At 37.3% G+C, this 15,091-nt stretch overlaps 2 protein-coding genes across 2 annotated transcripts; one reads left to right on the top strand and one right to left on the bottom strand.

Annotated features, from left to right (window-relative positions):
• Positions 1–5,697: 5,697 nt before the first annotated feature.
• Positions 5,698–8,754, bottom strand: LOC113719710 (uncharacterized). Its single transcript, XM_027244998.2, has 2 exons — positions 8,187–8,754; positions 5,698–7,227 (listed from the first exon to the last, which is right to left on the bottom strand). The coding sequence occupies exons 1-2, from the start codon at positions 8,292–8,294 to the stop codon at positions 6,130–6,132; spliced, it is 1,206 nt and encodes a 401-aa protein (XP_027100799.1). The 5' UTR covers positions 8,295–8,754; the 3' UTR covers positions 5,698–6,129.
• A 2,287-nt stretch (positions 8,755–11,041) lies between these two features.
• Positions 11,042–11,858, top strand: LOC113718646 (uncharacterized). Its single transcript, XM_027243535.1, has 2 exons — positions 11,042–11,047; positions 11,325–11,858. Exons 1-2 carry the CDS (start codon positions 11,042–11,044, stop codon positions 11,856–11,858), a joined length of 540 nt encoding a protein of 179 aa, XP_027099336.1.
• The last annotated feature ends 3,233 nt before the right edge of the window (positions 11,859–15,091 follow it).

Here is a 15,091-nt window from a genome sequence, read left to right as displayed (position 1 = left end):
TTCAATAACCAAGAATTAGAGCTTTCAGTAGATGCATAATAAGGGTTGCGGATGCATTGATTTTATATAGCAAAGTGCTGGAAATTAAGATAAGGTAGAATCTGATGCCCTTTTGGTTTGCCACGCATTTTAGCACCCCCGTTAGGCATATTTCACGATCTAGTTACAAGTAAATATGCAAGAATATTAATGAAGCTGCTCAGGGAGAAAGGGGTACGTCATAGGTGCCTCTGATGAATCTTCTAAAGCATAAGTTGAAACTTTTGACACTCGAATTCTAGAAGTGGATACAAGTCTGCCACATGCAACTTGAAATATCAAGACAAAAAAGAATATAACATCGATCGCGTGATGACAACCCAAAGAGGCCGGGGGAAGCACCGGCCGTTGAAAGTGCGCGCTATCGAAGTTTGACACAAACTCCTGCTGGAAGGCTGAGGAAGCAAAGGGGTTTCCGTTGATCAGTAGATCTTCTGCATTAAGATTTGGCCAAGATTTTTAAAGCGAGAATATAACAAATCTGCTAATAAGTAAAGTTTAAATTTGAGGGATAAAATCAAAGAAACCAGAATATGGAGGACCAATAAATTATTCTCGGTAAAACACGAGGGGCAACATTAAGACCACGATCAAACGTAAGGGCAGAAAACTGAAATTCGCCATAAACTGATTTTTTCTTTTTAATGGCTTGGCACAAAACTTTTAAAATTAACATCAACGAAAAATAGAAATTATGAACCTATTTTCCCACTTTCTCATAATCATAATTCCAAGCAATTTAATGTATCCATTACAATTATTCCGTGTTTCCAATTCCATACAAACACGATTCTAGATTACCCAAGCGACACGTTTCCAATTCCACCCTTACTTTCTTTCATTGTTGAACATGTTCATGTAATTTTAGCTCCTTCACTCTGTGGCTATTCTTGGGATGCAGCATCATTCCATAAAAATAAAAGGGCAAAATACACTTTACCCCTCCGTGATTTTAGCGCTTTTTCATATAATTTTCCTATGATTTTAAAAGTTATACATAACTCTCTCATGTTTTGGATTAAATTTTAAAATGATGGAATTTGCATTCTATAATGGAGTCAACTAAAATGTCAAAAGTATCCCTATATAAAGTTAAAAATTATTTATTAAACACGGGGGATTATGTATATATTTTGAAATTATAAGGAGGTTATATGGTAAAACACTAAATCATATGGGATTAGAATGTCATACATATTATATTTATATATTTTGAATACTTCAACTATTTTAATTTTTAAACAAAAGTAATTTTGGCATTTTTATGAGTTCCATTAAAAATGATCATTTCCGTCACTTTGACACTTTAATCCAAATTACGAGTGAAGTTATATATAGGTTTTGAAACTATACGAGATTATGTGAAAAATCGCTAAATCACAGGGGATAAAGTGTATTTTGCCCTAAAAAAAACCCCAGCCCCCAACAAAAAAGAAAAAGGGTTTTTTCCCCCTTCTTTTGCTTGTCATTGACATTCTCTTTTCCTTCGAATTTGGCGAAAGCTTGAATTTTGAGTCGTAAATGTCGACTGACATATATGATATCCCTTTTACTTAGGCTGAATTTAGTAGTTTTATTTGTATGTCAATACATATTGAGCAAATGGATACATTTTGTAGCAGATAGATAGATGATCCGAGGTGTTATTTCAAAGGCTCCTTCAGATTGAACAAAGCCCGTCTAATATGCATATCCAGGGATGATACAGTTAAGGACGATTCCCCTAATTTAGTCGTCCAGAGACTTGGCAATCCACTGAGCAGCATTGGAGGGCCAGTTTTGTTGGTTCAGGTGCTGACAAGATGTTGGGTGACGAACACGACCCTCAGCATAGTAGCTGGAGCTCACTGTTTCATAAGTGTTGCTAGGTCCATTTGGATACCCTGCAGGATAACCATGACTGTCATGATGATCGTAGCCGTGGAGTTTGCCATACAAGCCATCAGTCATGTGATGCTTGCCCGTTGAGTGCTTATCATAGCCATGGCCGTTGTAGTCATTGTACTTGTGGTGATTCCCATACCCATCACCATTAATGCTGTGCTGCTGCCCATAGCCCTGATAGCCAACCTCATGGTGATGAGGCGTGGCGATATTGGGATAAGGCTTCACCTGCTGCATGCTTGAACCACTGTTGTAATAGGCATTCTCGGAGCAGTAATCCTGTTGCTGTGCATAGCCATGCTTCGAGTAATAATCGTCCTGGTGCTGATAACCGTTCTTGTAGTGCTCATCTCCATATGTGTTTGCATAACCGACTTGGGGATATGGTTGAGATTGGAGCACCATTTTTAATTTTTTCCCTTGACGAATTTTGAGTGCCTGTGGCGTGTGCTGCTGCTATTTATGGGTTAAAATCCCAGATTCTAATTAGATAAGAAAGGCATCCAATTCTATTTGGCAAGTGTACGTGTGTTGCTGTCCAGCACCTTTGACGGTGATTTCGCAATAATACGATTGTGCGCGTTTAAAGATGTTCGACGTCTTTATTCCCAACTTCTGTGGACGAATTGAATTTGCTTTTGTCCCGTCCCTGTGAAAATTTGCCTTTAATTTTTTTAAATTATTTGTTTAACCTTTAGTCATTTCAGAGAGAGAAAAAAAAAAGAAAAGAATATAATCTCGGAAAATTTTATTAAATCTGGCATATAGTTTCACAATCCTTATTGTCCAAGTTGAAAAGGAATTTAACTATTGCGATTGGTCTACTGGTTAGGTTTTTTTCCGCTGTCAAGGTTCAAATCCTGCGCTGTTTTAATTTTTTTCTGTGATCCTGCCGCACTCGGGCTCCTTTTCACGGTCTCCCTGAAGATGAAGCTATGAGTGATATTGATGTTACTTTGTGGTATTGTATAATCCACACCACAATGAGCTACGTAAGTAAAGTATTCTATAATCGTTGACATCACAGAAATCTTTCAGATGTAGAGCACAATTGACTGCATTGCGGGTACGTAAAAGAAGAAAAGTTTGGCTAATGTATGTTTACCTCTCATTTTGAGGCACTAATTGGATGATAGAATACACAACCCCTAAAAACCTTGCCAAGTTTGCCTTGGCTCGACTTACCTTGTCCTTTTGTGTATTTGTATTTCTGTACATTTCATTGCTTCTTCGCCTTTCATTCTCCATATATATTCAGTTTCTAATTTCAGACAATTAATGTCCAAATATGAAGATCAAACTGATATTCAAGCCTAATACACCATAGTGCTTACGCTGGATTAAGTAGTTTTATTTGTGTGTTAAGTTGATACATATGCGGCAAACTGATACACATTGTAGTAGGTACTAGGTACTAGGTAGATAGATGATACCCCCGGCATTATTTAAAAAGGTTGCTTCAGATAGAGCAAAGCCTTTATAAAATGAACATCCAGGGAAGCTATGCTGGACTGTGCACAAGCTCTCAAATTAGCACTCAGTAAAGCACTGGAGCAGCAGCATTGGCAACAAGTGAAGCTGGAAATCTCTTCACAGAAGCTACAAGATCTGTTGACTACCAAGAAAACTAAGGATGTTAGACTTTTTGCTCAACTAGAAGATATCCACAGTTTAAGACTGTTATTTTTGAAATGCTCATTTATTTTGTCCTCAAATGATAGTAGTGCAAAGTGTAGAATGATTAGCAAATATGCCTCCGGCTTAATACAAGATGAGGAAAGCTGGATTCCTCCGCGTCATAGCACACGACTGTAAAGCTCACTTTGAGCCTTTTGCTCAAGTTATATATAGTTATCCTTCTTATTAATAAATTTCTATCCTTTCAGGAAAAAAAAAAAAAAAAAGAGTCAATTTGGTCAACGGTAGTATATGGCAATTATTGGATGCAAAATCAGGATTTCCCCGGCTATTGCGGGTGTGGCTGGTGGGGGTGGGGGCTGAATTCGTAATTCCATGCGCCCCTGTTCACCCCAAGCCAAGAAAAGAAACAAAAAGGAAAGCACCTTTGTAGCTCCATTAGAGGCAAAGACAGCAGTATCCGCCTCCCTAAAGAAAGGAAAAGGGAGGGATCATTCAGACATCGAGCAACGTAGCAGGGGTTGGTTGCCCGTGATTTTATACTAAGTAGTATATAATTTACTTTTGAGGATTTGGTGGTAACATGATGTTTCAAATCAATATAGGATGCTGCAACGGTTTACGGCCACTTATCTCAGAATAGGCACCATGTAAGCCGCATGGAATTTCATAGGAAACAATAATTGACACACACAAAAAAAAAAAAACAGATGTATTATTCTCTACCTCTCTGGAATCTACATTGTGGACTTAGACTACTTCCACCACCACCCCCACAATTTACTATGTACTTGAGAGTTCAAATCTATAGAGCCTAATAAATGAGTAGACTTCTGATAGACTGAGTCTGTATATCTAAATTCATGGCCCCTATGACCTCGAGTCTGTGAATTTGTTTAGTACAAATAGATAGGATAACCAGTTGCCCTTGAAGTAAGCAGAGTGCAAACGAGAGCTTTAGGTGATTATTAAAATGGCAAGTCAACTTGGTAACATGGCTCAAAGCCACGGCCGCGGTCGTGATCGTGGCCCAGACTGTTCCATATCGGTCGCGGTTCTCGGCAAGACACAAATTTTTGAAATATTTAATATTCTAAAAATTGTAAAAAAAAATATGATAAACAAAAATAATAAAAAATTAGCAAAAATAATAAAAATTCGAGTTGACTCAAGATAACTCGAGTGACTCGGCCGTTTCTATCAGTCTCGAGGACGTCTCGATCGAGTTTTTGATGATTCATTATCTCGTAATCATCCTGTCCCGGTGTCAAAACGGAAAACCCCATCACAGTAATGACTCGGCCGAGTCTTTGAACCATGCTTGGTAAAGAGAAAATAGTTACAGCTTGATGTTGATTTTTAGTAGAGAATCCATACTTTATTTGAAATTTTCGCCATAACAAATAAGTCAGTTGCATTAGAAAACAGATAATACCAGCTCAAGCCATTATTATGCCACGCCCAGAAATCCTTTCGGGGGAAATCATGCTCTGCAGATGTATGTGTATGCACTCGTATAATTATAATTTCCGAGCCTAGCATATAAGACTCAAGTATCATAATGATGGAGATGCACGTTTCTGGCAGCCAATGATTCTGTTGAGAGATGCCAAGACATGCCAGCCAACCTTTTAACGCATAAACAACATAGTAGTATAATGCAGGGCATCAGATGCTTTAATTCTGGACTCTTCCACAGAAATTTAAACCATTCCTCGCTATAATATAGAAGACACAAGCATCACAGTCCTGGCTTTTGATTAACTCGCTGCAATGATCTTTTTCATATCCTTGTATTATAGGAATAGGACACAGTACTTGGAACCACAATTAATCACCAATCCTAACTTCAACCTCCAGATGGTCGATATGCAGTAGTTGAAGAATGACATACTTTCGAGGCTTTACCTAGTAGCACAAACAGGATAGCTCAACCATGTACAAATTTCTCAAACCCAATCGCGTCCCTAAGATGACCTTTTAGCAGTAAAATAACGAACATCCGACCAAACAACCCACTTTATACCAATTGCAAGAACAGTGAGCAGGTCCTACAAGAGATGAAAGAAATTCTGACTGCATATATTGCTATCATTAAGAATCTGATAGTAGATATTAGAAAGCTAAAAACACATATAGTAGAAAAATATATGAATAAATTAGTCTGCAATCAAAATTTCCTAACATCAGGAAAGCCCAGAAACCATACATCTTCTGGGCACATATTATGGGGTTATACCATATCAGTACAAAAGTGATACATGAGCCTCACGCTAAAAGGCCGCTCTCCATCACACCACATTCCCAACATTGTAAAACAGATGAGTCCATTCTCCATGAAAACTGATTTCAAAAAAAGTTATATACAAAGTTTCTCCTAGGAATCCAAGCATTCATCGACTCTCTCAAACATTTCTAAAGAATGATGCAAATTGCTCGGCATGGTAGCATGATCCCAACAGTGACACACTCCCAATCATGAATTGTCAAATAAAACTATCCATGAGGTGCCACCTAGCTGCATCCAAAAACCCTTTACAGGAATGACATTCAAGTCATCCATTCAAATCAGCCACTTTCCCTCATGCAATTCCCAGGCAAAAGAAATCTGTACTTGTCAGCACTCTCCAAAAGATAAGCCGGCAAATGGACAGCTGAGTAAGAATGGGGTATAGGTCCCATCTTCCCTATAATTTCCTTGAATGTGTACTCTTCAGGAAGCATGTCAAATAGGTCAGCCCCTTTGCAGATAACTCTCTGCACTCTTTTAGGGTTAAGAAAATGCGAGAATCTCACCCTGTCAAAGTGGCTATAAGCCTTCATCTTGAATATGAACTCGCTTATATGGCGGAAGCAAAAGCTGCAGTGCCAACCAGCATCAGCCAGGATTACTTCAGCTTGGCGATAATGCGCATACCTTGTCTTTCCAAATTGGTATCTATGGATTGAAGCTCTCCAGCTATTGTTATCCACAAAAAACTCAAATGAGTACAGATAATTTTTCAGTCGAAGGTGAAGGACTTGAGGTATGTCATCGCACCATCTCAAAAGATTGATGGTGTGTCTGCTTGGTATCTCATCAACATCTGACATTATTAACAAGTCATCATCCTGAATACCAGCCTTTTTGAGAAGATAATCTAATGCCAGTCGCTGATATGCCTCTTCAATAAATGGATTTTCTCCTTTTCTAAATCTCCCTGGAATTTGCCCATAAGTCAATCGTGATTCAACAAACTTAAACTGCTCACGATTACTATTAAAGACCAAAGGCTTTGGTAATCCCGTGAACGTTGAATTCGACTCAAGCAGGACAAATTCTGTTACATAAGGGTAAAGTTCCTTCCATCGAACAGTTAGGAGATCAATCTCATTACTGAACAGAACTGCATCAAAGACACGCCTTGGGTACTCTCGGATTCCCCAACCATGAAGTCTACATAGATTCTCCATCGATACATTTTCGTGGTAATAATGAGGGATTTCATGGAAAGGTTGAGGAGGTTTTTCCCACAATGGCCGTAGAAAGTATGTGATCTTCTGACCATGTACATATATAAAAAAGACGCATGTCGGGACTAAAATTAATAGAAAGATATAGGTCTTCAAATCCAGCCCACGCAAGATACATTTTAGTCTTGTCATGCTCAAAGCCCGACCAGAGTCCTGCAAGAAACCAATAGGCGATATTTTAGATTCTGACAAAATAAAACCTTCAGAAATATATCCAAGTTCCTAAAGCAGAAAATGAATCATATCACATGAAATCATCAACATATAAAAAGAGCCTCAATGGCTGAGGATGACCTAACAATTACTCGAGAACAAACAGCAAAACAAGTTTCCTGCAGAACTTGATGCTCCGTAATCAAAAATTAAAAATAAAAAAAAAGTACAAAATGCAGAAAATGAGCATGGAAATTTCAAAATCGAATTTTTAGAATAAAGCTGGATAGCCTCCCCATGGCAAAGGTTGTGGAGAGTGAAGGAGGCTCCATAAATAAAATAAAATAAAATAAAAAACATGATATTATCTTTGGGTCTGTATAAGAAGATGCCAATTTCAATTAACCAAAAAACCCCCAAACTTTCATTTAGCAGATCATTCATTTAACAAAATAAGGAAGAAGCATACAGTCATTTAATCAACAGTTCCAGGAAGCCCCCGCTTCCGATAGACCTAAGAAATGACGAAAGGAAGGGGCCTTTGCTAGCCAAAAGGATTCAAAGAGTGAACAAAGAATTGAATCTCAGATTTTAACTCCTACAGTGGAGGATATAAAATAAACATGAAATAAAACAGTTACCTTAAAAGGGATTGTTAGAAAGAAAATTTATGCTTTTTTCTAAGAGACACAAAAAAAAAATTGAATTTTTAGTATCCCCTTCCAATTTTCTCACACCCAAAGAAAAAAGGATAAGTCATTAAAAGGAAAAAAACCCTGACGCAAAAATTCATGAACAGCCCAGAAGCAGAACCAACAATGCCAACAAAAAAAAGGACCGAAAAAACAGCAAAAAAACTGAAGAAGTAGCCATGGATCGGAACATCAATCAGTCCATAAAACGAAAAGGGTTAACAGAAAAAAATTGTAAAAAAAATAAAATAAAAATAAAGACTTTACCTCGTCACTGGCACCACCGCAGTTATCATCGCTCTTCTTGGAACAATAATGAGATCCCCCTTCCGCCACCTTACAAACTTTTTCCCAAATTTTGGATAAACTCCACATATTTCTCCACTTCCCTCTCCTTCAATATAAATACGATATAGTATCTACTACTATTTTTGGCAAAATTAATATCTATCACAGAAAATTTGGCTCTTGGGGTTCACAGATCAAGCCCCCAAAAATCCCACAACACCAATGAGATCTCCCCACCCCAAGTAAATAGATATTTAGTTTAGCTTCAGCGCCCACACCCCTAAATTTTCTCAGACCCCCTAAATATTTTCTTTTTCGGAAAATACAAGGTGGTATTCTTTTTAATCTCCTATAGACGATACCAATCAAATAAAATAAAAGAATTTTTGAAGCAAAAGAAAATCAAACACGAAATGGGATTGGAAAAGGAAATTGGAACCAAGGGACCAAACCGGAAAGAAGTATGAATTGTCGTTAGAGATGGGTTGGCCGTGCCTTGCTGTTTAATAGGTGGTGGCAGTTGTAAAGATTTCAAGGAAGCCGTTTCTCTTGTCTTCTACCCCACTGCTCTGCATTTATATTTTCGAATGAGGAGAGCATTTTGTTTTTGCTGTTGACCAAACTGTCCACGGATTGATTGCTTCTTGATCAATTTTCTATGGGTTTCTTGGTCATTTTACCTGCGAGAATTCCTGGACTGGGTACTCGGGGAACTTTTCTCATCTCTCATACGCGTCCATTGACTGGCTCAAGAGACTGTGTCGCGTGTATCGTGTACTTGTTCGCTAAGAATTAGTAGTACGAAATGAGAGGATTAGTAGTAAACGAGCAAGCTTTAGGTTGTGTTTGGATTGCATTTTCCGTCATTTTTCATAGAAAAATTACTGTAGCGATTTGATATATGTGAGGAAAAAAGATGATCGGAAAATGTGATCACGGAAAACGACAATATTTTCCGACGGAAACAAGCAATCCAAGCAAGGCATTATATTTTCGTTCGAGAGGGTACGGTACTCGGTTTAATATGTAGATTAATCTTATATACACTATTATTGTTAGATATATAATATATGTACAAAATTTTAATTTTACATGTCATCCATTTAATTGTGATCGTGTATGCACTGATAGTGTTAAAAAATTTATGTATTTGAATGGACTAATTGACGAACAGAATCTCAGCAGAATTAAAAACAAATTTATGTTAAAAAATTTATGTATTAGAATTAAAAATTTATGTATTTGAATGGACTAAAAAGGATTTTTTGTTTTTTTAGCCAAAAACAAATTTTTTCTTGTGCATTGCTACAATTGATTTTTTTTCTCTAACGAAGAGTAAGAGTGAGATTTTAAAAAAAAAAAAAAAAAAAAAAGGAAGCATATTGAACTCGAAGGGGGTCCACTACACTGATATGCCATTGTGGATATTCTCTAACCCAAAATTTGAAGTTTAGAATTTAAAAAGTTTTATATGTTGCACTGAAAAACTCTCGAGTGACAGATATATGAAGGCTTATTTTGTTATTTTAAAAGAATAATTTTAAACTTCTAGGTGAAGCGGCTTTTCAGAATGGTTGAGTGTCCACAATTTAGAGGAGGAGATGAATTTGAAACGTATTCATTTCTTGGTTTCATTGCATCCGTCAATATCAAGTCCAATTTAGGAATATCACTTCTAATTGTTTTCCCTTGTTTGTGATTAAGGATTTTTTGGTTGTAACGGCTCGCTAGTGCAAAAGTTTATGACACCTGGCGTTGTACGTGCCTTTTATTCATTGCAGATGCTTTGGCTGGACCGGTCCACCCATGACTCCATTTCGGAATTTTTATAGCCATAGGCCCATAGCCCACCCACAGGGGAGTGCATTGACTTTTTCTTTTTTGGAAAAATACAAGGAGTCTTCATCTGATATTACAGGCCAGACTGATTTATAGACGATGTGGACTGATGTAGGAGGGGCATCATTACGAAGCCTTGTATGGTTAGATTTTTATTTTTTTTTTTCTAGCAAGATGCACAACCAATTTTATCTACTCATTTTTGGTCAGATGTAATAGTTCAAGTGTAAGTATATCGGAAAGGAAAAATCGTTTAAAACGTTGTTCATATTTTTAGGAGAAAAAATAAATATAGTACGGGTTAGATCTTATTATTTTAGAGATAAATATGAATCGGACTATTTATTTAATTCCCTTTTGAAAATGTAAAGATGGACCGGGAAAGTTTATAAATTTAAAGTAATAATTGTTGCGGGTATGATGGGTTAGGTAGAACGGAGCGAGAAAGTATAAATGAAAAGTTTTAAATTTGAGACCCTCCACTTACAAAAAAAAAAAAAAAAAGAGTAATAATTGTTAATATGTACAATAACAAGATAGGTTAAATGTGACTTAGGTATTTTAGCAAGTTTCCATTGGACGGTCATTAAAAAAAATAAAACTCTTTGATCATACTGCTGAATATGATTTTCATTGTTCGCTTCCAACCTTAATTACACTACTTATAGCTAGGGAAGGCATACTTACAGCTAGGGAAGGTATATTGGTCTGGTCTTAACGTTAATATATGTTTTAAGGACATGGTATTCCCCTTTCAAAAAAAAGAAAAAAAAAAGAGGATATGGTATTCCATTCTGTAGGGTCCCAAATGGAGTTGGATGTAAGATTTTAAAAGGGCAAATTATCCAATTGGCCCTTGAACTCTTTGTCTAAGTAAAAATAAGCCCCTTATCTATTTTTTGCTGACTTTAAGCCCTCGAACTTGTAAAATTGGGTATCCGTGACCCTTTTAGCCAGTTTCTCCGATTTTGCAACCGGAAGAGGAATTCACACGAATGGCAGTATGCTTTGAAAAATGGCATTTTTGTCAAAAGATTCAAAACTCACGCGACGCTAGGGTTTCAGTACTCCCCTCTTTCGATCTCTTCCACACACAGTAGAACACGGTAGCTAATGCACAGTTGATTTGATTGGTCTCAATTCTCAGCCGACGACAGTGAACCAGTAAACGACACCGTTGCTTCTCCGTCTCTGGCCAGTCAATCCAATAGTAGTGTTGTGCTGTTGGGGAGCTCGGTCATTCCGATCGTCAACAAGCTCCAAGACATATTCGCATAGCTCTCCAGTCAGTCTACAATTGAATTGCTGCAAGTGGCGGTCGTCGGAAGCCAGAGCAGTGGAAAATCGAATGTTCTGGAGGCACTAGTCAGAAGAGATTTCTTGCCCAGAGGTTCGGATATTTGTACTCGCCGACCTCTCATTCTTCAGCTCGTGCAGACTAGACGAAAACCTGATGGCACCAAGTGGGCCCTCCACTGGATCGACGACTCTGAGTCCTTCGCGGAGCGCCTGGTGGCCTTCGCCTGCGTGGAGGGGATATTCTTCTCAGGGAGCTTTTGCGCCATATTCTGGGTGAAGAATTGGGGGCTGATGCCGGGCTTGACCTTCTCCAACGAGCTGATCTCGCGGGACGAGGGGCTTCACTGTGACTTCGCGTGCCTGCTGTATGGGCTGCTGAGGGCGAAGCTGAGCGAGGAGATTTTGATCTCAGAGATGGAGGGCTTCACTGTGACTTCGCCGAGGGAGGCCATGGCTGAAGCCATGGAGGACTTGGAGATGGTGTCCATGGGGAGGAAACGAATGGGAGGGTGAGGGAGAGGTTGCAGGAGAGAGGAGAGGAGAGGGAGACGACATCGGTGGAGAAGTCAATGAAGTAGAGGAGGAAGATGAGGTCGTCGTAGGTGTAGGAGTAGTCCATGGAGGGAAGAGAGAGGAGTTGTTCCTTTTTTGCTTAGAATATGCGGACAAAAATGCCCTTCTTAAAAGCATACTGCCATTCATGTGAATTCCCCTTCCGGTTGCAAAACCGGAGAAACTGGCTAAAAGGGTTACGGATACCCAATTTTACAAGTTCGAGAGCTTAAAGTCAGCAAAAAATAGATGAGGGGCTTATTTTTACTTAGACAAAGAGTTCAAGGGCCAATTGAATAATTTGCCCATTTAAAAATGAGCCCGGACTAGAGTAAGCACCCTCAATCAAAGGGGCAGCACATGGTCTAATCAGGAACAATTCATCCAGTTTGTTCAAAAACATTATTTAGAATTATTTATTATCAATTAACTTACGTTCTATTGGTATATCCTTGTAAGATACGGCTGAATTAACGAGTAAACGCATTAAATAGTCATTAACTGGTCTGACAAAATATATGATTGAGGTCAAATTTGTCTCAGATAGGATAATCAGTAGGAGTATTATCTTCTTCTTCTTTTTTAAATTTTTTTAGAGAGAGAGAGAGAACACTCCTCGACTTGCAAGTGGAACGAGGACCATTGCTAAAATGAGATGTATTGCTTAAACTTTTCAAGATATCATATTTTAGTCCTCAAAAACATTTTGAAAGCAACCAATTGGTCATCAAAAGTTTCACAAGTTTATGGTTTCACAACTATCTCTCTGATAAATCAGACCATACAAAAGTGCTAAACTGTTTTAATGGCAAATCGTGGACTTGATAGTTGATTGTGCGGGTAATTTATCCAAGCAACGTACTCATCTTTTTTTTTTTTTTGGGGGTTTAAATAGAAGAACTAGTAAATTAGTTAGATTCAAAGTTTGCGGATTGGAAAGAAATTTGTTCAAAGACTACTAAATAATTATATTAATCTGCAACGGATGACTAGACAAATTTTATATGTTTTTACACAACATCTGTCAGTTAATTGGCTGAATGGAAAATGTTTACACTATTTTATATAGACAAGAATGCATTGTTGACTTGACTTTATTTTAATACATCTTTATTTGCCAAAAAAAAAAAAATACACAAGAATGCATTAACGATTGACACTTGCGGTCAGAACTAGCCCAGTTAACCCTGCCATGGTCACAATGGAAAAAAGAATGATAATTAATGATATTTTTAGAGTAAATTTTATATAAGTTGTAAGTTTGCGTGATATCACCGTTACATTTATAATATATGTATAAAAGTTAAATTTTAAAATTTAAATTTATATAATTATTATTTATTTTAAAATAATAATATATACGCTATTAATCTATAAAAAATTAATCCATATTTTTAACGTAAAATTACGCAGTTCTGTTACTCTTTACCTAGTCCATTTTATTACGTAAAAAGTGCAAATTGTTAGGGTCATTGACTCATTTCTCTTGCCCATTCATATTACCTCCGCGTATTTAAGCGCGTGCAGGTTTCTTAATCAGATGTTTGTGATTACTGATCATGATCACCAGAAACACGTAACATATTTCAAGCGGTAATCAATGTTATGGAGTATTATTGATTCCGCTGCACAACGGTGAGAGTTCCAAGTTTGATGAAGTACTCATTTCACAATGATTTATTGAAAGGGTTTTTCTAATGAATGTACATTAGGCACTCATTTAATACGCTTAATATTCACCCAATATATTATGTATATACATGTACTAATAATTATTATCATACCTTGCATTTATATATTTTATCTATTTAATCCTACCTACTCTCCTTTGTATTTATTTATTTTTTTTTAGCATAACGTCATCTATTGGTCTCGTTGTTCATGATCCGATCGACGGCCATTCGGTGGAAGAAATTTTTTTTTTTAAAAACAATGGCCATTTCGTGGAAGATTTTTTTTTTTTGAAAAAAAAAAAACAATGACCATTTGATGGAAGATGGAAATACTACTGTGAATCGAATGATATAGTTAGTTCCTTTTGTTAATTTCCTTGCTTAAGCATTAAAGATGTGGATGACTTTTAGTGCATAAGATCGTGGAGGCATTTGGTAAGTGAGTTTTGATACAAATAATTGGTTTCAATTTCACACATAAAATAATGTTCATTTAAGATTAATCGGGATCCCGTTAATGAGTTTTCTAAACCCTTTTTATGAATTTAATGATTAACTATTAAAGACTACACTTTCATTTATTCATTATTTTCTTATCAATTTGACTAACAGATGTACATTGTACACTCGTTAAGAGCAAATTCAAGTGTTAGTTGTTTTTTTTTTGGAAAAAGTGTAATTCATTGAGGGCATTATCTAATTGTAATGATGTTTACTAAGACAGTAAGGTATGTACGAATTAAGTGTGTTAACACTCAGCTAGAAAAATTCACATATTACTAAAATTTATTGTGTAAAGTTGCCAAACGCCATATAGATTTTTTTTTTCTCAAATCCTTTACTATTTTTACATTTATCATACTTTATAGTGATAGAACTTGTGGAATTAGAGCCAATCGGGGTCCCATGTTTAAGCACAGTCCTTGACTGTAGCTTTCGCGGTTGAGATGAAATCTGCGGTCCTCCACTCCTCCTTTCTTTTCCAGTGCTGACTTTCTTGACTTGCACTGAAACGCGGCAGCCCATGGCTAGCTAAATGTGTGGTCGCCTCAAATCCAAAATGATATCCGGAATCGGAATTCCAAACAGCTACTATATATCATTCGTAAATCAAAGTGATTAGCATCTATTGTAACGCTGTCCCTACTTGCTTAGACTATTATCTTCTAGTAATAATAATATGACTTTGCCCCCAGGACATATGGCGCAGCGGTTGAGGAGTCGGCCTTGAGTTGCTGGTTCCTCACTGATCGGGGTTCGATTCGTGCCCGCTGCGCCGCACATCTTGACTCGCTCGGGAAAGTTGTATGGGGTTGTCGGCTTCCCTCCGGTTTGGTGTGCCGGCTCGGGTTCAAAGGACTCGGGTCGGGGCATGTTCCGGGTTACCAAAAAAAAAATATAATATGACTTCTTGCTACAATAGAAAAAGGGGTTAAGTACAAGTTTAGAATATAAGCCAACTTCCCAATTTTAACATCTGTAAACTTCTGAGAAGATCAATAGGATTTATAGCCAAGTCTA

This window comes from Coffea arabica, chromosome 11e (assembly GCF_036785885.1).
Source record: "Coffea arabica cultivar ET-39 chromosome 11e, Coffea Arabica ET-39 HiFi, whole genome shotgun sequence".
In the NCBI taxonomy this organism is placed as follows: domain Eukaryota; kingdom Viridiplantae; phylum Streptophyta; class Magnoliopsida; order Gentianales; family Rubiaceae; genus Coffea; species Coffea arabica.
This window is presented reverse-complemented; position numbering and strand designations above follow the sequence as displayed.

Coding starts and splice junctions, on each gene's coding strand:
- LOC113719710 (XM_027244998.2), bottom strand. CDS start 8,294: ATGTGGAGTTTATCCAAAATTTGGGAAAAAGTTTGTAAGGTGGCGGAA. Junction 7,228..8,186: donor GCGGTGGTGCCAGTGACGAG/GTAAAGTCTTTA, acceptor GGTTTCTTGCAG/GACTCTGGTCGGGCTTTGAG.